The sequence below is a fragment of the Vespula pensylvanica genome, chromosome 2 (assembly GCF_014466175.1).
Source record: "Vespula pensylvanica isolate Volc-1 chromosome 2, ASM1446617v1, whole genome shotgun sequence".
Taxonomy (NCBI): domain Eukaryota; kingdom Metazoa; phylum Arthropoda; class Insecta; order Hymenoptera; family Vespidae; genus Vespula; species Vespula pensylvanica.
The window spans coordinates 14,657,971-14,673,450 of NC_057686.1; the positions used below are offsets into that span (position 1 = coordinate 14,657,971).

Sequence of the window (15,480 nt, forward strand, 5' to 3'; positions counted from 1 at the left end):
TGGGAGATACGATCGGTCGAGCTGGTGGTACGAATCGAGCATAGAGAATATCTTTGCACTGCGAAAGATATCATCGTGGAGTACTCATTAACGCGTTTATTACTTGTGCGTGTCTCCGTCTACTTATTCCTTTTCTCCTTAAGCTGTACGTACGTTTTTCTTAGGAAAAGAAGAAACAAAAGGCCGGATAGAAAGCGATAATATTTACAATGCAATTAAGACTCGTTAGAAAAGCTACGCAGGACAATTTAAACGTTTCGTCGTTGAGCCGTTAATTAAACATTTAAACATTCTCTCGTCCGTTTCTGTTCTTTTTTCTTTTTTCGGAGGGACTGGTAGGGGTAGAGGGAGGTTTATTCTTTTTCCTTTTTTCTTCTCTTTTTTTCTTTTATTCTTTTCTTTTCTTTCTTTTCTTTTCTTTCTTTTTTTTTTTTTTGGTTTTGACGTGCCATCGAACGAGGTCGGAGCATCTTTTCTCAAAGAAACACGCCATGTACATATATTCTGTCGAGATATTAATTACGTTGGAATTTCACGTTACTTTACCTGGAAAACGATTTAACGAGCAGGTGCCAGCACCAAGCACCTTGCAACATGCTTGTGTTTTATATCGCTTGCAAATCAAACCTTTTCAACGTTTAATATTCGTCCCCGGTTGCAAGTATTCTTGACTTTCGTGCCTTCTTGATCAAGCTAAATTATACGCGCGTTTTTGGAACGACTTTGTAACGTCGAACTCTCAACGATCGGTTCGATCGAATGTGATTTACGATTCGTCTCGAGGTAAGGAAGGCTCTCTCTTATCTTATATGAGAAAAAAACGCTATAAAGCAATTCAAAATGTTTATACCTATGTACGTACATGCATATATACATTGGTGCATACGCATATATGCTTAAATGATACGAGTAAATATTCGAAAGGATCGTAATAAAATTTTTCTCAAAGAATTTCAAAGAAATTATGATGTATTAGAATAACAGAGCCCACCTGTACACCGTTGAATATAACGAGAGTAGCCTCTGGCATTTTGACGTCCGTGTATTCCACCATCCCCACCATCTTTATTTGTTTTCTCCTTTTCCTCCTCTTTCTGCACCAACACTCATTCTCTTTATCCTCTCTCTCTCTCTCTCTCTCTCTCTCTCTCTCTCTCTCTCTCTCTTTTTCTTTCTCTCTCTTTTTCTTCGTCTTGTCTTCCAAGTGGTTTTAAATAAATCTCAATTATCCGTCTTCTTTAATTGCACATTTCGTTAATTGCTCGATGTTTCGTGCGCCAACGATCGACGTAACGTCGAGAATGTATCGAGAGAAGATAAGCATCGCTTCTTCCTTCTTCCTTCATCCTTACTAACGATCACGAAGCAACGACGAAGCTGACTTTCACCATCTTTCGCGATAAAAGATCGTTTCTTTTCGCCGACGATATTTCGAATCTCAAAATATCGTCGGAGAACGTTCGATTTTGGACTTCGATATTTTGAATAAAAAAGTCGTGCATCCGTCGATCAAACTTTTCTTCATTTTTCGTTTCGATTCGATACGCTTAGATAAAAAATTTATCAAGATAACCTGCAAGATCGACAACGATTGTTCCTTTTAACGAATTAATGGAAAAATAAATTGATAGAATGTTTTCCATATTGTTTCATATAGTTTTTGAAGTATTTTTATACGCCCATGATTTATCGGGAGTCAAAGAAACGCGGCTGTCAATCTAAAAAAAAAGGAAAAAAGAAAAAGAAAAACAAATTTCATCGACAATTAATCGATTTCACCGGTCTCTGCTAACAATTTAATGGACTTTTCTGATTTCAGCTTTCAAATTAAAGCTTAAACTCTTTGAACCGTTCAATCACGCGTTCACGTTTGGAAATACTCCTTTGGTAAATGATATAGCAAGTCATAGAAGTCAAGGACGATAGTCTATATGACTTATATAATATTGGAACGAATAATGGATACATTTCAAATTGTTTTACAAATATTTGAATAATTTGAGTATCTCCTTTAGAAAGAAAAAATTAAATAAAATATTTGTCTAAAATTCAAAACGAACAATCAATGACCCGAATTAATGAGCTAATTTACGATCGAATAAAAATAAATCGGGTGATCGCATAGGAAAAAGGAAAAAATCATAGGCTATCTGTTCCTCTTTTTTTATTATTTAAACGATCCGATTATCGAAGCGAACACTTTTCTCTTCTTCTCTTCTCTGTCATCGTTCACTGTCACTCTCAGGCGTCCGTGAGAGATCAAGTAGAACAGGCAATACTTTCTCACGTAGCAAGCGTCCGTAACCTGCAGTTAACGATTCAAGAGCTCGTTGCGCTCTACGCGGTGACAGGTGGAATCTTTCGGAAGGTAAGAACGATTTAATCAATGTCACTGTGAAATATAACGTCGGGAAGAAGCTATGATAAAAATAATAAATAAACACGTTAGAGTTTGCATCCATTCGAAATCAGACACACGTTAGTTCCGTCTTGAACATTTTTTTTCGTTGCACGGTTAATCTTGCTTTTGAAATTATTAAACGAATACCGAAGAACGATAAATAGCGATAAGGATTTAATGAACGTTTTAAATATACATAAATCTCGAAGGAAATAAATTATATTAACACGAGAGAGAGAGAGAGAGAGAGAGGGAGAGAGAGAGATAGATAGAAAGAGAGAGATAACGAAGCGTGGACAGCTGCTTTTTATTTATCCCAAAGGAATGACGTTTCTCATAATCTCGAAACGTCGAAAATGAAAATGTTGCTTCTCGTCGTATTCTTCGTTATTCGATATCATCTCAGATAAAATTGCATATGATGCTTGAGTTGATATATTCTTGATCATGGCTAGACGATCACGTTGCAAACGCCATGACATTTTCGCGATTCGACGAGCCTCGTCCTTCGAGAATCTCAGCGCGAGATATACCGAACGTGCATGGCATTTAATTTAACCCTTTGCTTCCTTACTTTTCCGCTTTCTAATATCGGCGAAACAAAGATAATCTATTCTTCTCCCGAAGGATTTACTTCTTATTTTTCTTTCTATTTTCTATTCTCTCTTTCTTCTTTCCTCTTAGAGTAAGAATATACAAGCAGGAATAACGATGAGCAAGATCTCAGAATAACGTGGTTTTCCACTATCCCGTAATCCTCATTAAACCGTGACTCATGGGAGAGAAGTAGATATACAGGGTGAACGGTATAACTCGATTTATCAAAAGTTAAAATAATTTGTTTAACAATTTCCATTATCGATGAAGTTCCTAAACATTTGTTCTTTGCTTCTTTCGTGATTTATAATAAAATATAACAAGTCGATCGTGTACTGACACGTTTCTATCTTAATTTTCAAATTCTTTAAATTATCAAGATAAATAAAATCGATCAAGTTGTATAGTTCACCCTATATATATTTAATTCAGTCCGCGTGACTCCTTCGCGATTCCGTTCACGATCTCTCGCGAGTCGTATAATCCGAAGATTCGTTCGACTCCCACGTGACTTTTCAAAACGAAGTGGACGAGGAAGAGATTATTCGAGAAATTCAAAAATTTCTCTTTAGATTAATGCAAAAACGAAAGAGGAAGAAGTCGCTTTCTCGTCTCGTGCGCGAAGATGCTTTTGATTTATCGACCGGTCGATCGATTTATACGCGACGATCGCGTGCGGCTCAAGGAAGAAAAAAAGAAAGGAGGAGAGAGACAGAACAGAGACAGAGGTAGAGACAGAGACAGAGACAGAGACAGAGATAGAGACAGAGAGAGAGAAAGAGAAAGAGACTTGTTCTTGGCTTCCAGCAGATCGAAATCGACTTCTCTTCTCTCTTTTACTCTCGTTGGTGAGCAGTTAACGGCGAACAGATCGGATAACCCTGCGGCATAGATCACTTGCAATGATGCATACCTGCCGACGTGATTTCATCGACGACCTAAATCGCTCTATCGACTCTTCTCGAATTATTAACAAGTATCTTTTCCAACCTGGAAACGTGTCTTTGAAATCTTTCGAAAAAAACTCAATTAAATCTTAGTCCTATGAACGTTATAATACTTCGAATAATTATATAATGATAACGTTTATATGAGACAAACAAACATTTACAAATCGTACAATTTAAAGTGAAACATTTACAAAGTAAAGTTTCAATTTTAAACTATTTATGAGTTCCTAGGTTCATTCTGTTATATTTTATATAAAAAAAAAGGATTCCTTTAATAACTATCATCGATATCTAGGATAAAAGTAATACGTATTACGTGATACTTCGATTCTCGAGAAGAGTAGAATCTTAGAAATAAACTGGTGAAACGAAACCTGATCGAAATGGGAAACATACCGTGACTAGAATCGTGTAACGAATAAATAATGTTTCTATTAAATCCTGGAAAAATAGCGAGTACAATTGTTGAATGCAACGAGTTCATTCAAATGTTCATCGTTCGATCGGAATTTCGTTTTTGTAAATCTCCTTGAAAAATATCGTCGATATGACAACGTTATCGTTATCGGCATTAACACATAAACAGGAATAGTAGGATGAACGGCAAGTGAATGCGCTAAAAATTGATTTCACTATAAACAGCAGCACATCGAGTGAAATCCACTGACAATGATAATGAAAAATGACGCGCACTCATCTGCAGAACGAGAGCATTTGACTTTCACTGCACTTGCCAAACGCATTAATCGCCACCCACGTACGTAACTCGTTAGCCCTTGAATCAACGACATCGAAAAAAAAAAAATATATATATATATATAGATCTCCAAAAATATTCATTGGATCGATATTCTCGGAATATCGTGTCGAACGAATTAACAATAAATAAAATCAAAAGGAACGTTTCGAAGAGAAAAATAATTTCCATGAGGAAGAACTAAATAACGTATTTCACATTACGGAAGAAGGAAACATCTTCATCTTACGCGTCGCTGACACACTCGCGACGAAAACGGCACTTGTCCGTAGACAGAAAGAAAAAAGAGACGAAGGATAGAAGAAGAAAAGGGAGCAAAACGAAGAACAAGAAGAAGAAGACGAAGACGAAGACGAAGAAGAAGAAGTAGAATAAGAAGAATAAGAAGAATAAGAAGAAACGTCAAGAAGACGTCGAAAGCTCGCTCGTCGACTTTATCGGTGTTCCTTTCTCGAGGATCGAGCCGTCTCGTAGAACATAGAGTGGAACGAAGAGAGTAAACAAAGAAGAAAGAGTAGAAAGGAGAGAAAGGGATAGACTATAGTTGGCGATGAATAGAGTCACGCGTTATCGGGTGCAGGCTTACTCTCACACGAGGTTTCGTTTCGCGCGTACGCTAAGTGCCGTGCGTGCGTAATAAGGCACTGAAGAGGCCTGCTGGCCCTACTCGCCTTCCCTACCACGTTCTTCCTCTTGGATGAGAAGAGAAGGAGTATGGGAACAAAGTAAGCAACAACAACGACGACGACGACGACGACGACGACGACGAGGGGCCCGCGCGTGCGTCGCTTTCTCGATGCGTTTCGTTCTAGCTAACGTGCGCATGCACACAAACGCACATCTACACATACGTCACAAGGTCGACCGCGTTGTTCGAGAATTCCCTACCTTCCTTTTCGACCCTCTTCTTCGTTCCATGGGCCCTCTCGAACGATCGGGCCTCCCTCCCTTTTCTACTCCCTAGCGCACTCTGCTTCCGACTCCTCTTAAGATTTCGTATTTAGCAGACACTTGGTATATCCTCCTTCTCCGAAGAAATAATAGCGTGACGGAAGAATGAAAAAAGGGGGAAAAACGATTCACTGTTTTTGAATTGAATATACAATGACGTTAATCGCTTGTTAGAATTTGTAAAAAAAATATTCTTTCAAATATGCTGACCGCAAGTTGTTTCTTCTTTCCTTTTCTTTTTCCCTTTTTTTTTATGGAAAGTCGTATTTCTTCTTTTCTTTTTTCTTTTTTCTTTTTTCTTTTTTTGGGTCATATGAAAGTGGCTTTGAAGAATGTTCGAGGCTATAATATATAAGGTAGGTGTATTTTTGAAAAAATGTCTCCTCACAAAATTTGTCTTCTTTAGAATTCTCGACCTTTTTTGCATTTTATTCGGAGAAATTTTGTATACGCTCGCTCGAAACTCATGAAATTTTCATTTTTCATTCAAACGTTCGCGACGTCGCGTCACTATAAAAGACTTAGATAATTTTATAAGATATGGAAGTCGCTTTGGGTATGTTCAATGGTATTCCGTTCGTTTTTAGCCAATTCAGTGGCTAATCGTGAAGGGTCCAAAGTCGTTTGTGGATGATACAGGGACCCTTCCGAGATTCCAGGAGTATAGGTCATCTTCTTAAATTCCGAACCCTCAAGATACGATCGTGAAACGTGCTCCCGTTTATTTTTTGTGGAACGCCCTACCGTTTGTTTGACGATCTCTAATACCAATGAGAGCCCTTATTATACATAGCCCTATTTTAGTTATAAAACATGTTTCCAAATGTCAATACAGAAGTATAAAAACTCTAAAGGGACTATTAAGTAGATTTCTTTCATAAACTGTTCTCTTTGTCCATTATATATATCCATCATTTATAAACTTGTTTCTGTATATATATATTATACATACACATATATACACATACAAAAGTCCATAAATGCATACTACCTGGTTCTGAAATTGACGGATAGGACACATAGCTACTGAGAGAATACGTGTCAATGTACTTTTAAACATTGAAGAATGAAATCGTAGCAAACATAATTGACAATACCTATTTTTCTGTATAATCCTTGTTCACATACATACATACATACATACATACATACATACATACATATATATATATATATATTATTGTAACAAAATATGTTCTAATAAACGTACTTAAGTATATATAATTTTTTAGTCTCTCTATCTCTTTCTCTCTCTCTCTCTCTCTCTCTCTCTCTCTCTCTCTCTCTCTCTCTCTCTCTCTCTCTCTCTTCCTCTATCAGTTATCAAGATGAAAAAAGTTATGCGAGCAAGTAGAGAAGGAGAATAATAAAAGATATCTATGGTATGCGCCGATGATTTTTCGTAATCATCTCGGTTGCGTGATTAAGGACGATTAGAAGAAACGTTAGAAGGTGTTTTAAAGTCACGCGATAATCTTGGGAGGAAGCGTTATTACTCACTCGGCACTCGGTGCCGTGTATGCTTTAATGATTGACATCCATTAGTCGCTTAAAAATCATCTCGAAGATGAAGAAGAAGAAGAGGGCTCGCTCGCGCGTGCCCTTGGGCTTGAGCTTTGAAAATGTGATTTGCATATATGCAAATAAGGAGCGTAAGCCTGGCGCCTAAGTGCCGGAGCGAATCGCCACTCGCACGAGCGAACCACTGAGCTGAGAGTGATCGTTCACCTCGATCTGAGGATTACGATAATGCAAAGACAAAAAGGATTCCATTTTGAGCCGGCGAGCAATCGCTCGAGGTTATCGCAACTTCGACTCGATAAATCCTCCGTAGAACGTACGCTCGAAGCTCTTTATAAAGAAGACTCGGATGTTTCCTGCTCGAACGATTAATTCGTCATCCGAACCTGATATCAAATGTCGACGTAAACGAGTTCATTCGAGTAGTATACTTTCGTACAAATTTGATTACCTGTTTTACTCAGTTCGAATTACGACCCAACTCATATACCGCTTTCTACCGTCATCATTAATATTATCCACGTGTATTATAATTATATATTATTATCACATATATATTTTCAATGATTCCGTGCTTCCTGTTTTATTTAAATTTTGTCTAATCTTTCACAAATTCTATATCCAAAAGATACTAAGGAACATGTGTCAGTTATCTACTTAACATCTTAACCACGTAATAACTAACACACGTTATACAATAAAATACTATATAATGTTGTATATAGACAACGTTGTTCTTCGTATTGTTAAAAAAAGAAGCTAAACGAACATTCGTTCGAACATTCGTGTCGACATTCTTTCTAATTCTAATCATCAGCATGTTCATAAGTTCATATACTTCTCTTTCAATGCCGCAATCGATAAAATTCATCGTTTAGCGAGTCAAGATATACGAAGATACGGGGAGACCTGTTCATTCCTCAGAATCAAGTAAGCGAGACGAAGAAACTGAGCGTGAAAGGCTTTTTGCCCGCGCGTGCACACACGATCGTACGAGAAACGTCAGCACGCGCGTGAATTGCTCGTTCGAATGACGAAAGGAAAGAAAAAGAGGAAGGACATTATTTGTAGAAAAATCTAACCTACCCTACTCTTTCATACATAATTTCACTTTTCAGTTTAATCAACATTATTTTTATTTTCTTCTAAGCTTTCATCTTTCCTCAAAAATATATATTCTGATTCGTATATTCACGAAATATATGAATCGTAACTACGATAATAAATATTTGAATGTAGTATATATTTATATATAATAAAAAATAAATGATCATTCATTCTTCACGAAATAAAAAATATATTTTTGCATGCTCCAATTCTTTCGTTAGGGTTCATTTGTCAATCTTTGCAAGCTCTTATCAGGCAATATTTTTATTGAAAACAACTTAAATACTTTTTCGTGCTCTCTTTTAAAAAGTTGAAAGAAAACAGCTCCAAAAAGCAAGAAGTTGCTTTTATTTTTATTTTTTTTCCCTGTTTCTTTATGGTATATCGAAGTGTCATTTTATTTACCTAAAAAGATAAGCAGTACGTCGAAGCGATACCTCGTGCCACGACGATATAAGGAATACTCATGCGGTGCTATTTAATAACGTTGCCAGCGCGATAATCGATAACACTCGGGGTAGAGGCTAACCGCGAAAGAGTTACGTACGAAAGGCTACGTGGCTAACGGAGTACGACTCAACTCACGAGTCTCGAAAGAAAGAAAAAGAAAGAGAGAGAGAGAGAGAGAGAGAGAGAGAGAGAGAGAGAGAGAGAGAGAGAAATAAAACAGAGAAATAAAGAAGCTGCCGGCATATATTTTTTATACACGTGCGCTTAAAAAGACGGAAGAGTCTGGAGGCTTGTTCGCTCGATGACGAAAAATAAGAAGAGAAATATAAAAAAAAGAAGAAGAAAAAATAAAAGAAATGGAAGAGTAACGCGATACGCTGTTCGAAGCACTCGAAGCGAATAACGAAGTAAACCGAAAGAAAAGGAAAAAAAAAGAAGGAAAGAGACGAGGTAGGGTGGGTACATGGGGTGTGTTTATATCGTGGTAATTAAAGGTTAGCTCGATATGATATACCGAGATGCTTCTTTATAAATCTTCTCGCGTTGCTTCTTGCCGCACTTTTTTCAATCTTTATTCCAGCCAATAATCAATTGTGCACGCGCGCACGCTTAAAGAAACTCTCTCTCTCTCTCTCTCTCTCTCTCTTTTTCTTTCGTACAAGTGCGACAAGATTTACCGTTTATTCCCTTCATATAATAACTTATGCCTGAATAACCTTTCCATTTTTGCGAAATTCTTTTTTCGAAGTAGATAGCTATGTCATAATATATTTTGATTCGTACGTTACAATAGGCAGTATCATTGAGCGATCGCAACGTTTGTATATATCGAAGATATTAAAAAATTTTCTATATAAGAAATATGTGAATATATTTAAAGCCTTGATGAAAGAGGACATAATTATTATTATTTTGTAATAATTGTATATAATAAAAAATATTTTTTTTTTAACATCGTGTAATTTTTATCATCATTTCATAATGGAGAATTTTGTGTAATAAAAATATTATATTCGTATAAATCTAAAATCAAATATTCTTCATTTGAATATCATCATCCATATGTCATGTAGAAAAGGAATCTCGAAGAAATGAAAGGTCTACCCCCACCAGATGCTACGTGCTTGCATATGGGAAGAATGAGACAAAGAAATTCCTCCCGGAATGGTTCTCGCGCCACATGACGCACGACTCGGTCCGCATAGCGCGTTTAGAAAAATGATCCCGCACTCCAAGAGAAGTTCCTTAAGGCTAATCGGGTTTGAACATATCTACTGGACCTTTCCGTGAATAGTCATGGAAAGTGAACGAGTGGAAAATCCATTCGATTCGATTCGAGGCACCGACGAGCAAGAACGTTTCATGACTTTTATTATCGACGAGTCGGACGCACTATCCAAGAAGACCAGTTGCTTCCGTCGGTCAAATTTATTTAAAATTTTATCAAATATTTCATATCCTCTTATCGGGATAAAAAAGAAATAATTAATCTATTACCACAACTACAAGAAAGCGTATCGATCTATTTTATGAAATCAATTTTATCTATAATATTTCTAAATAATTAATCCTCGTATTAAGTTAAATATTCACTTGATACATACATTTTACAGTTCCTTTCTTTTCTTTTTTTAAGAACGAAGATAGAAAACAATTATCGTTAGATATATAAAATAAAATGTCCAGTTAACACGCAAGAAATCGCAAAAAGTTTAATGGTTACGAGTTAATTACAGTAGTAATTTTCTACTATGCTTTCGTATAAGAAAACCAGAAAACTATCATTGTCACGCTAGGAATGTTTAATTGATAATGGAAAGTAATGAGAAAATACTCCGTGAAAAATGAAGAAGTAAATGGTTGGCAGGTGGCAGGTGGAAAGGTGGGCGAGAAAATCGCAGTTTCGCACGTGCGCACGTCTGCTTCTCCACGGTCACGTGACTCACGCACAAGTTCGAAAGATCTTTCGCGGGAACGAGCAAACGTGTGCCGATCGCGTGCGAGCTCACGATCGTTGCGTTCGGAACCATCGATCGAAAGAGGAGAGAAAAAGAGATAATGGTTGGTCCGAAAAAGATGAGCTTGCCAAAGAGAGAAAATGGAGTTCGAAAAGAGAGAGAGAGAGAGAGAGAGAGAGAGAGAGAGAGAGAGAGAGAGAGAGAAAAGAAAAAAGATATAAAATCATACATGAAAATTACATACCCGGTGGGAGTTATGCTTAAAAGGCCTTCAACGAAACACTGTCGTCAGCTAAAAGCTTCGTATATGTCAACGTCATGTTCATGACATATCGTAACTTTTATATACGTATATACATAGAGATAAAATGAAAGAGAAGAGAGTAGCAACACGATTTTGCTGTAAAATTAGAGAAGAGTCATAGCCGAATTACCCAATGTGCAATACAATATGAAACATTTTCTACCGCTCTTTTGTATTTCGAGGAAACCTTAGTCGTGAATTTCCTAAATTCCTTCATGAATTTCGTTGGATTCCTCATATGTATATGTATATATTGTATATATATATATGGATTCCTCGTATGTATATGTATATACATATATATATATATATATATATATATATATATTTCGTAATATTTAGCAAAGTGTTCGAAAAAGAGAACAGTTATAGTGTTCTTTTATTCATTCTAATTTTGTTTTATAATAAAATAAAATAATAACGACTTTGCAGAATTTTATCTGGATTTATATGATTATTAACGATGAAACGATATACTTCATACTGAGTACATATATGCCGAGTACACTAAATGTTAAATAAACATTTACCTTAGCTCTGACGAATTTCTTCGAAAGCGGTTCTGCCATAATAGGTAGACATCACTTCCCATGGGATTGGCACCGTTTCCGGTATTTTTCACAGCAACGCCGAAGACATCATCGTAAAAGAACACATCCGATATCGAGTTTCACTCGTCACATCATATAACACGGTTACCACTTTATCCGTATTACGGATATTATACGTTGTCTCGACTAACGAAGTATCTTACCGGTTACGTACACTTCATTCGGTCACTTTTCTCTTGTTTTTGAATAAAAACTTCTTCATTATAACATCCTGTCTTCTTTCGTTACTCTTCTTTTTGACGTCATAAGTGATAAGCCATTTAAAAGATCCACACACGATGTAATGCTAAAACTGAAAATTTTGGGAAAAACGAAACGTGATACGGAGGTATAACTCGATGATAAACTCGTTAACGACGTCGGTTAGTTTCATTAACCTTAAAAAAGAATCCTGTCTCATTTTGTATTCTTACGATCTCCTTTAAAATTACATTAAGACCTTTTAAGAAAACTACTTTTCCCTTTCCACGAAATGTATTAATATTCAAGTTGGGTAGATATACCACATTTTCCGTTCTCTTTTTTCCCTTTTCAAAATACAAAAGAAGTACGTCACCGGTAGTTCGTAACGAACAATGAGATTTTTTCAACGTTTTCATTTAACGCCATCTACCCATAACTTTTTCAATTTTACTGAGAATAATAGACACAGTGGTAAAAGACCATGGATACTATAAGACTAGTTCGAATGGAAAAATTTCATTATGTAACAATTTAAATCGCATTTTCAAAAATTAACATAAAACAATTCATCATCAGTTGCACTATATAGTTGCCCTTATGTATAAAGATCTGAACATTCGCACTCATTTTCTTTGTTTTACCGACTAGACGTTTAGTTAGATATATATGTTCTTTTGTATATCTTAGCGAGACGCATTTCGAGAGTTCAGAAATAACTTGCTGTTAGTCAGCACTATAGTATTTCGAGAATCGAAAGACGATCTTTAATTTTAAGAATTCACGATAGCATTCCCTTTGACATTTCGAACTCGTTCTTTCGATTGTATCATCAGGAATTTTTTAGAAAATCGATCGAAATTTTTTTTTATTATAATCGTCGTCGACAAATTCGTATGAAAAAAATTTGCTAAATCGATACGATAGGACGGTAGTATACATTTCGTTATAAGAAAAGCAAACGACGATAGGAAGAGCATCTATCGAATCTTGAAATCGAAATGCCAGACGGACGTCCAAGCATTCAGGGACGTTAAACGAACACGCCTCCTCTTACGGAAACCGCAAGATCGGTCACGATCGGATCGTAACGATCAGCGAAACTAGGTGAATCGATCGTTTCCACTGAAGAACATAACGAGCACGTACGTACGAATGGTATATCCCATAAATTGCATCGATCACTATCGAATCCTTCGTCCGATCGAATACTCTTCCATAAGAGTACCATAGGAGCAGTTAAACGTTTCCACACTTTGGAATTTTAAAGGAGAACGGTACCTCTAAATGGCAGTCTTGCGTTTAAATAGATAAAAACAATAGGAGCGTAGAAATGACGCCGAGAGTGATTATACGAAGATATCGAAAGGATATACTCCAAAGGAATTTCACTTTTCGTTGGATCGACTTACTTAACACTTTTACTCTCGACGACTTTTCAAATATTTCTCAAGTTCGAGAGATTAATCACAGCTACTACACATTCACGATATTCAACTGCAGTCGATGCGAAGAATTTCCGAAACGACCATCGCACCGTTTGCGAATTCGAGTTGGCAAATATACGTAGACATTCGTGAAATTGATCGAAGTAAAGATAGATATCACCGGCTGCTTAAGGACAAGGAGAAAGGCTTTCGCTCGTAAAATGGCAAAGACTTGCTCGTGCAGTCTCGGCCTTTGCGATTTATCCGTCACCATTCGGAGTACACGATCACCATTTAGCGCGACACGAAGAGAGCACGTCTCTCCATCACTGGAAGCCGGAGTCTCCCCGGATTCTCTCGTCCGACTCACGAGGCACGGCAAAGAAGGCAGGCGGGCAGCCAGGCAGCCAGCAGCCAGGCGAGAGCGAGCAAGCTAGCAAGCGAGCGAGCGAGCGAGCGAACGAGCGAGCAAGCGATCGAGCGAGTTGGGCGACGAACTCGCGAGACGAGCCAGTGGTGGACCTGAGAGTGAAAGAGAGAAAGAGAGAAAGAAAGAGAGAGAGACAGAGAGAAATATATATGTACATGTATATATACATACATATATATATATAGGTACATATATATATGTACACTTATAAGAAAGTACATATAAGAAAATATATATATGTATGTATATATGTATGTATGTATATATGTAAGAAAGAGAGAGAAAGAGAGAGAGAGGATAGAGAGAAGGAGAAGAAAGAGGAAAGGAGAGGGAGCGGGACTGTTGTCTCTCCTCACGTACCAACCGATTCTCTCGTAAATCACGTGCTCGAGAATCGAGTGCTCGCTCAAGGAGTCGAGCCTTGCACGGGGAACTTTCGGTGGACGCGCGACCGTCGACTGGGTCCTCGCGGACACGTAAGAGGCCCCATTACCGTGGCCCCTGATGATACGCCGCACGGCAATCGTTAATGGCCAATGCCATGGATAAGAAACGAGAGAGAAGGGAGAAAGAAAGAAAGAGAAAGAGAGAAAGAGATAGAGAGAGAAATAATCTCTTTTTACTCTCTCTCTCTCTCTCTCTCTCTCTCTCTCTCTCTCTCTTTCTTCCTCTTCCTTTCTCTTTCTTTTTCTCTCTCCTTCTTTCTTTCTGTTCTTTGCCAAGTCCCATCACGGAAGGAGAAGAGTTCGGCAGAGGCCGGTCGGGCACCTGGGCGCGACATTGCCTCCTCACCTCTTCTTTCTCTCTCTCTCTCTCTCTCTCTCTCTCTCTCTCTCTCTTTCTCTCTCTCTCTTCTTCTCGTCCTCCAAGTTTCTCCTCTGTGCACTTCATGCTCGGATCGACGGAACCCTCCTCGCTACCGGACGAATTTGCTTCGGGACCAACGAATCGGCCCTACCGATCTTTTCTTCTTCAACCGTGCGGCGGACACGGTGAGTATTCTCGATCCTCTCTCACGATAGGCCGCGAATTTGTCCCGACTTGATCCCTTTCGACGTATGAAAGACATCGATGTTATTGCGAAATATTTGAGAAAGAATGTGGTTACATATGTATCACCTTAAAATTATATTTTTTAAATTCTTCATCCGATAATATATATATATGTATGTCAATTATTTGCGACGCAATAAAAAATTGTCAAATGGAAATTTACAAAATTCGACGTTGGGACGAAAGTCGTTTATAGAAACGTATTTTTATTTTTAAGGTATAGAAAGAATCTGTTCGTTTCAAGTTATACCAAGTGTAACGTAATCGTTTCTAAATTGAGAACTCGATAAAACGAACGATCCCCGATTAGGATCACGATCGCGAGAAGGTTGCAGCAAGAATATCGTATAATATATCCTAACTATAACGTATAATACCTTTCACTAATCCGAGTGGCCACTACTCGTCTTCGAACGGTTGAATGTATAATGAATAAAAAGTATATTTGACCTGTTACGCGAGACATATCATCAAATTTCATGTAACCCGTAATCTTTCTTTCTAACGTATATAGGTATACCCTACACGCCTACACTATTACTCGAGCTATCCGTTAGTATACTAGGCGACACCTCGTTGGTATCTCCGGTCGATCTATCGTAAAAATTCTTGTATGCTGGAACGCATAATCTCGGTTAAAGTATGAACGTTACGTAAACGCTGATATATCGTTATAAAAAGAATATATCCGGGTATATGGTAATAACAAGATTGTGAAGTGAAACGAATCGAATAATGTTACTTATTTTTTCTCTTTTTTCATTCTTTCCTTTTCTTTTTTTA

The 15,480-nt window shown here is 37.4% G+C and overlaps 1 protein-coding gene across 4 annotated transcripts in view; it reads right to left on the reverse strand.

The window, feature by feature from the left end:
• Window positions 1–13,586, reverse strand: part of LOC122627150 (tensin-1-like) — a 187,827-nt gene extending 174,241 nt beyond the window's left edge. Inside the window, exons 1-2 of one of the 4 annotated variants that reach the window (XM_043808051.1) lie at window positions 13,200–13,586; window positions 11,527–11,893 (exon numbers count right to left, since the gene is read on the reverse strand). In XM_043808051.1, coding sequence (XP_043663986.1) covers window positions 11,527–11,588 — 62 coding nt within the window. In that variant the 5' untranslated portion in view covers window positions 11,589–11,893; window positions 13,200–13,586. Of the gene's footprint in view, window positions 1–991; window positions 1,097–11,526 lie in introns of those variants that run through there. The other 3 variants (XM_043808050.1, XM_043808052.1, XM_043808049.1) reach the window with 3 other exon arrangements.
• Window positions 13,587–15,480: the final 1,894 nt, after the last annotated feature.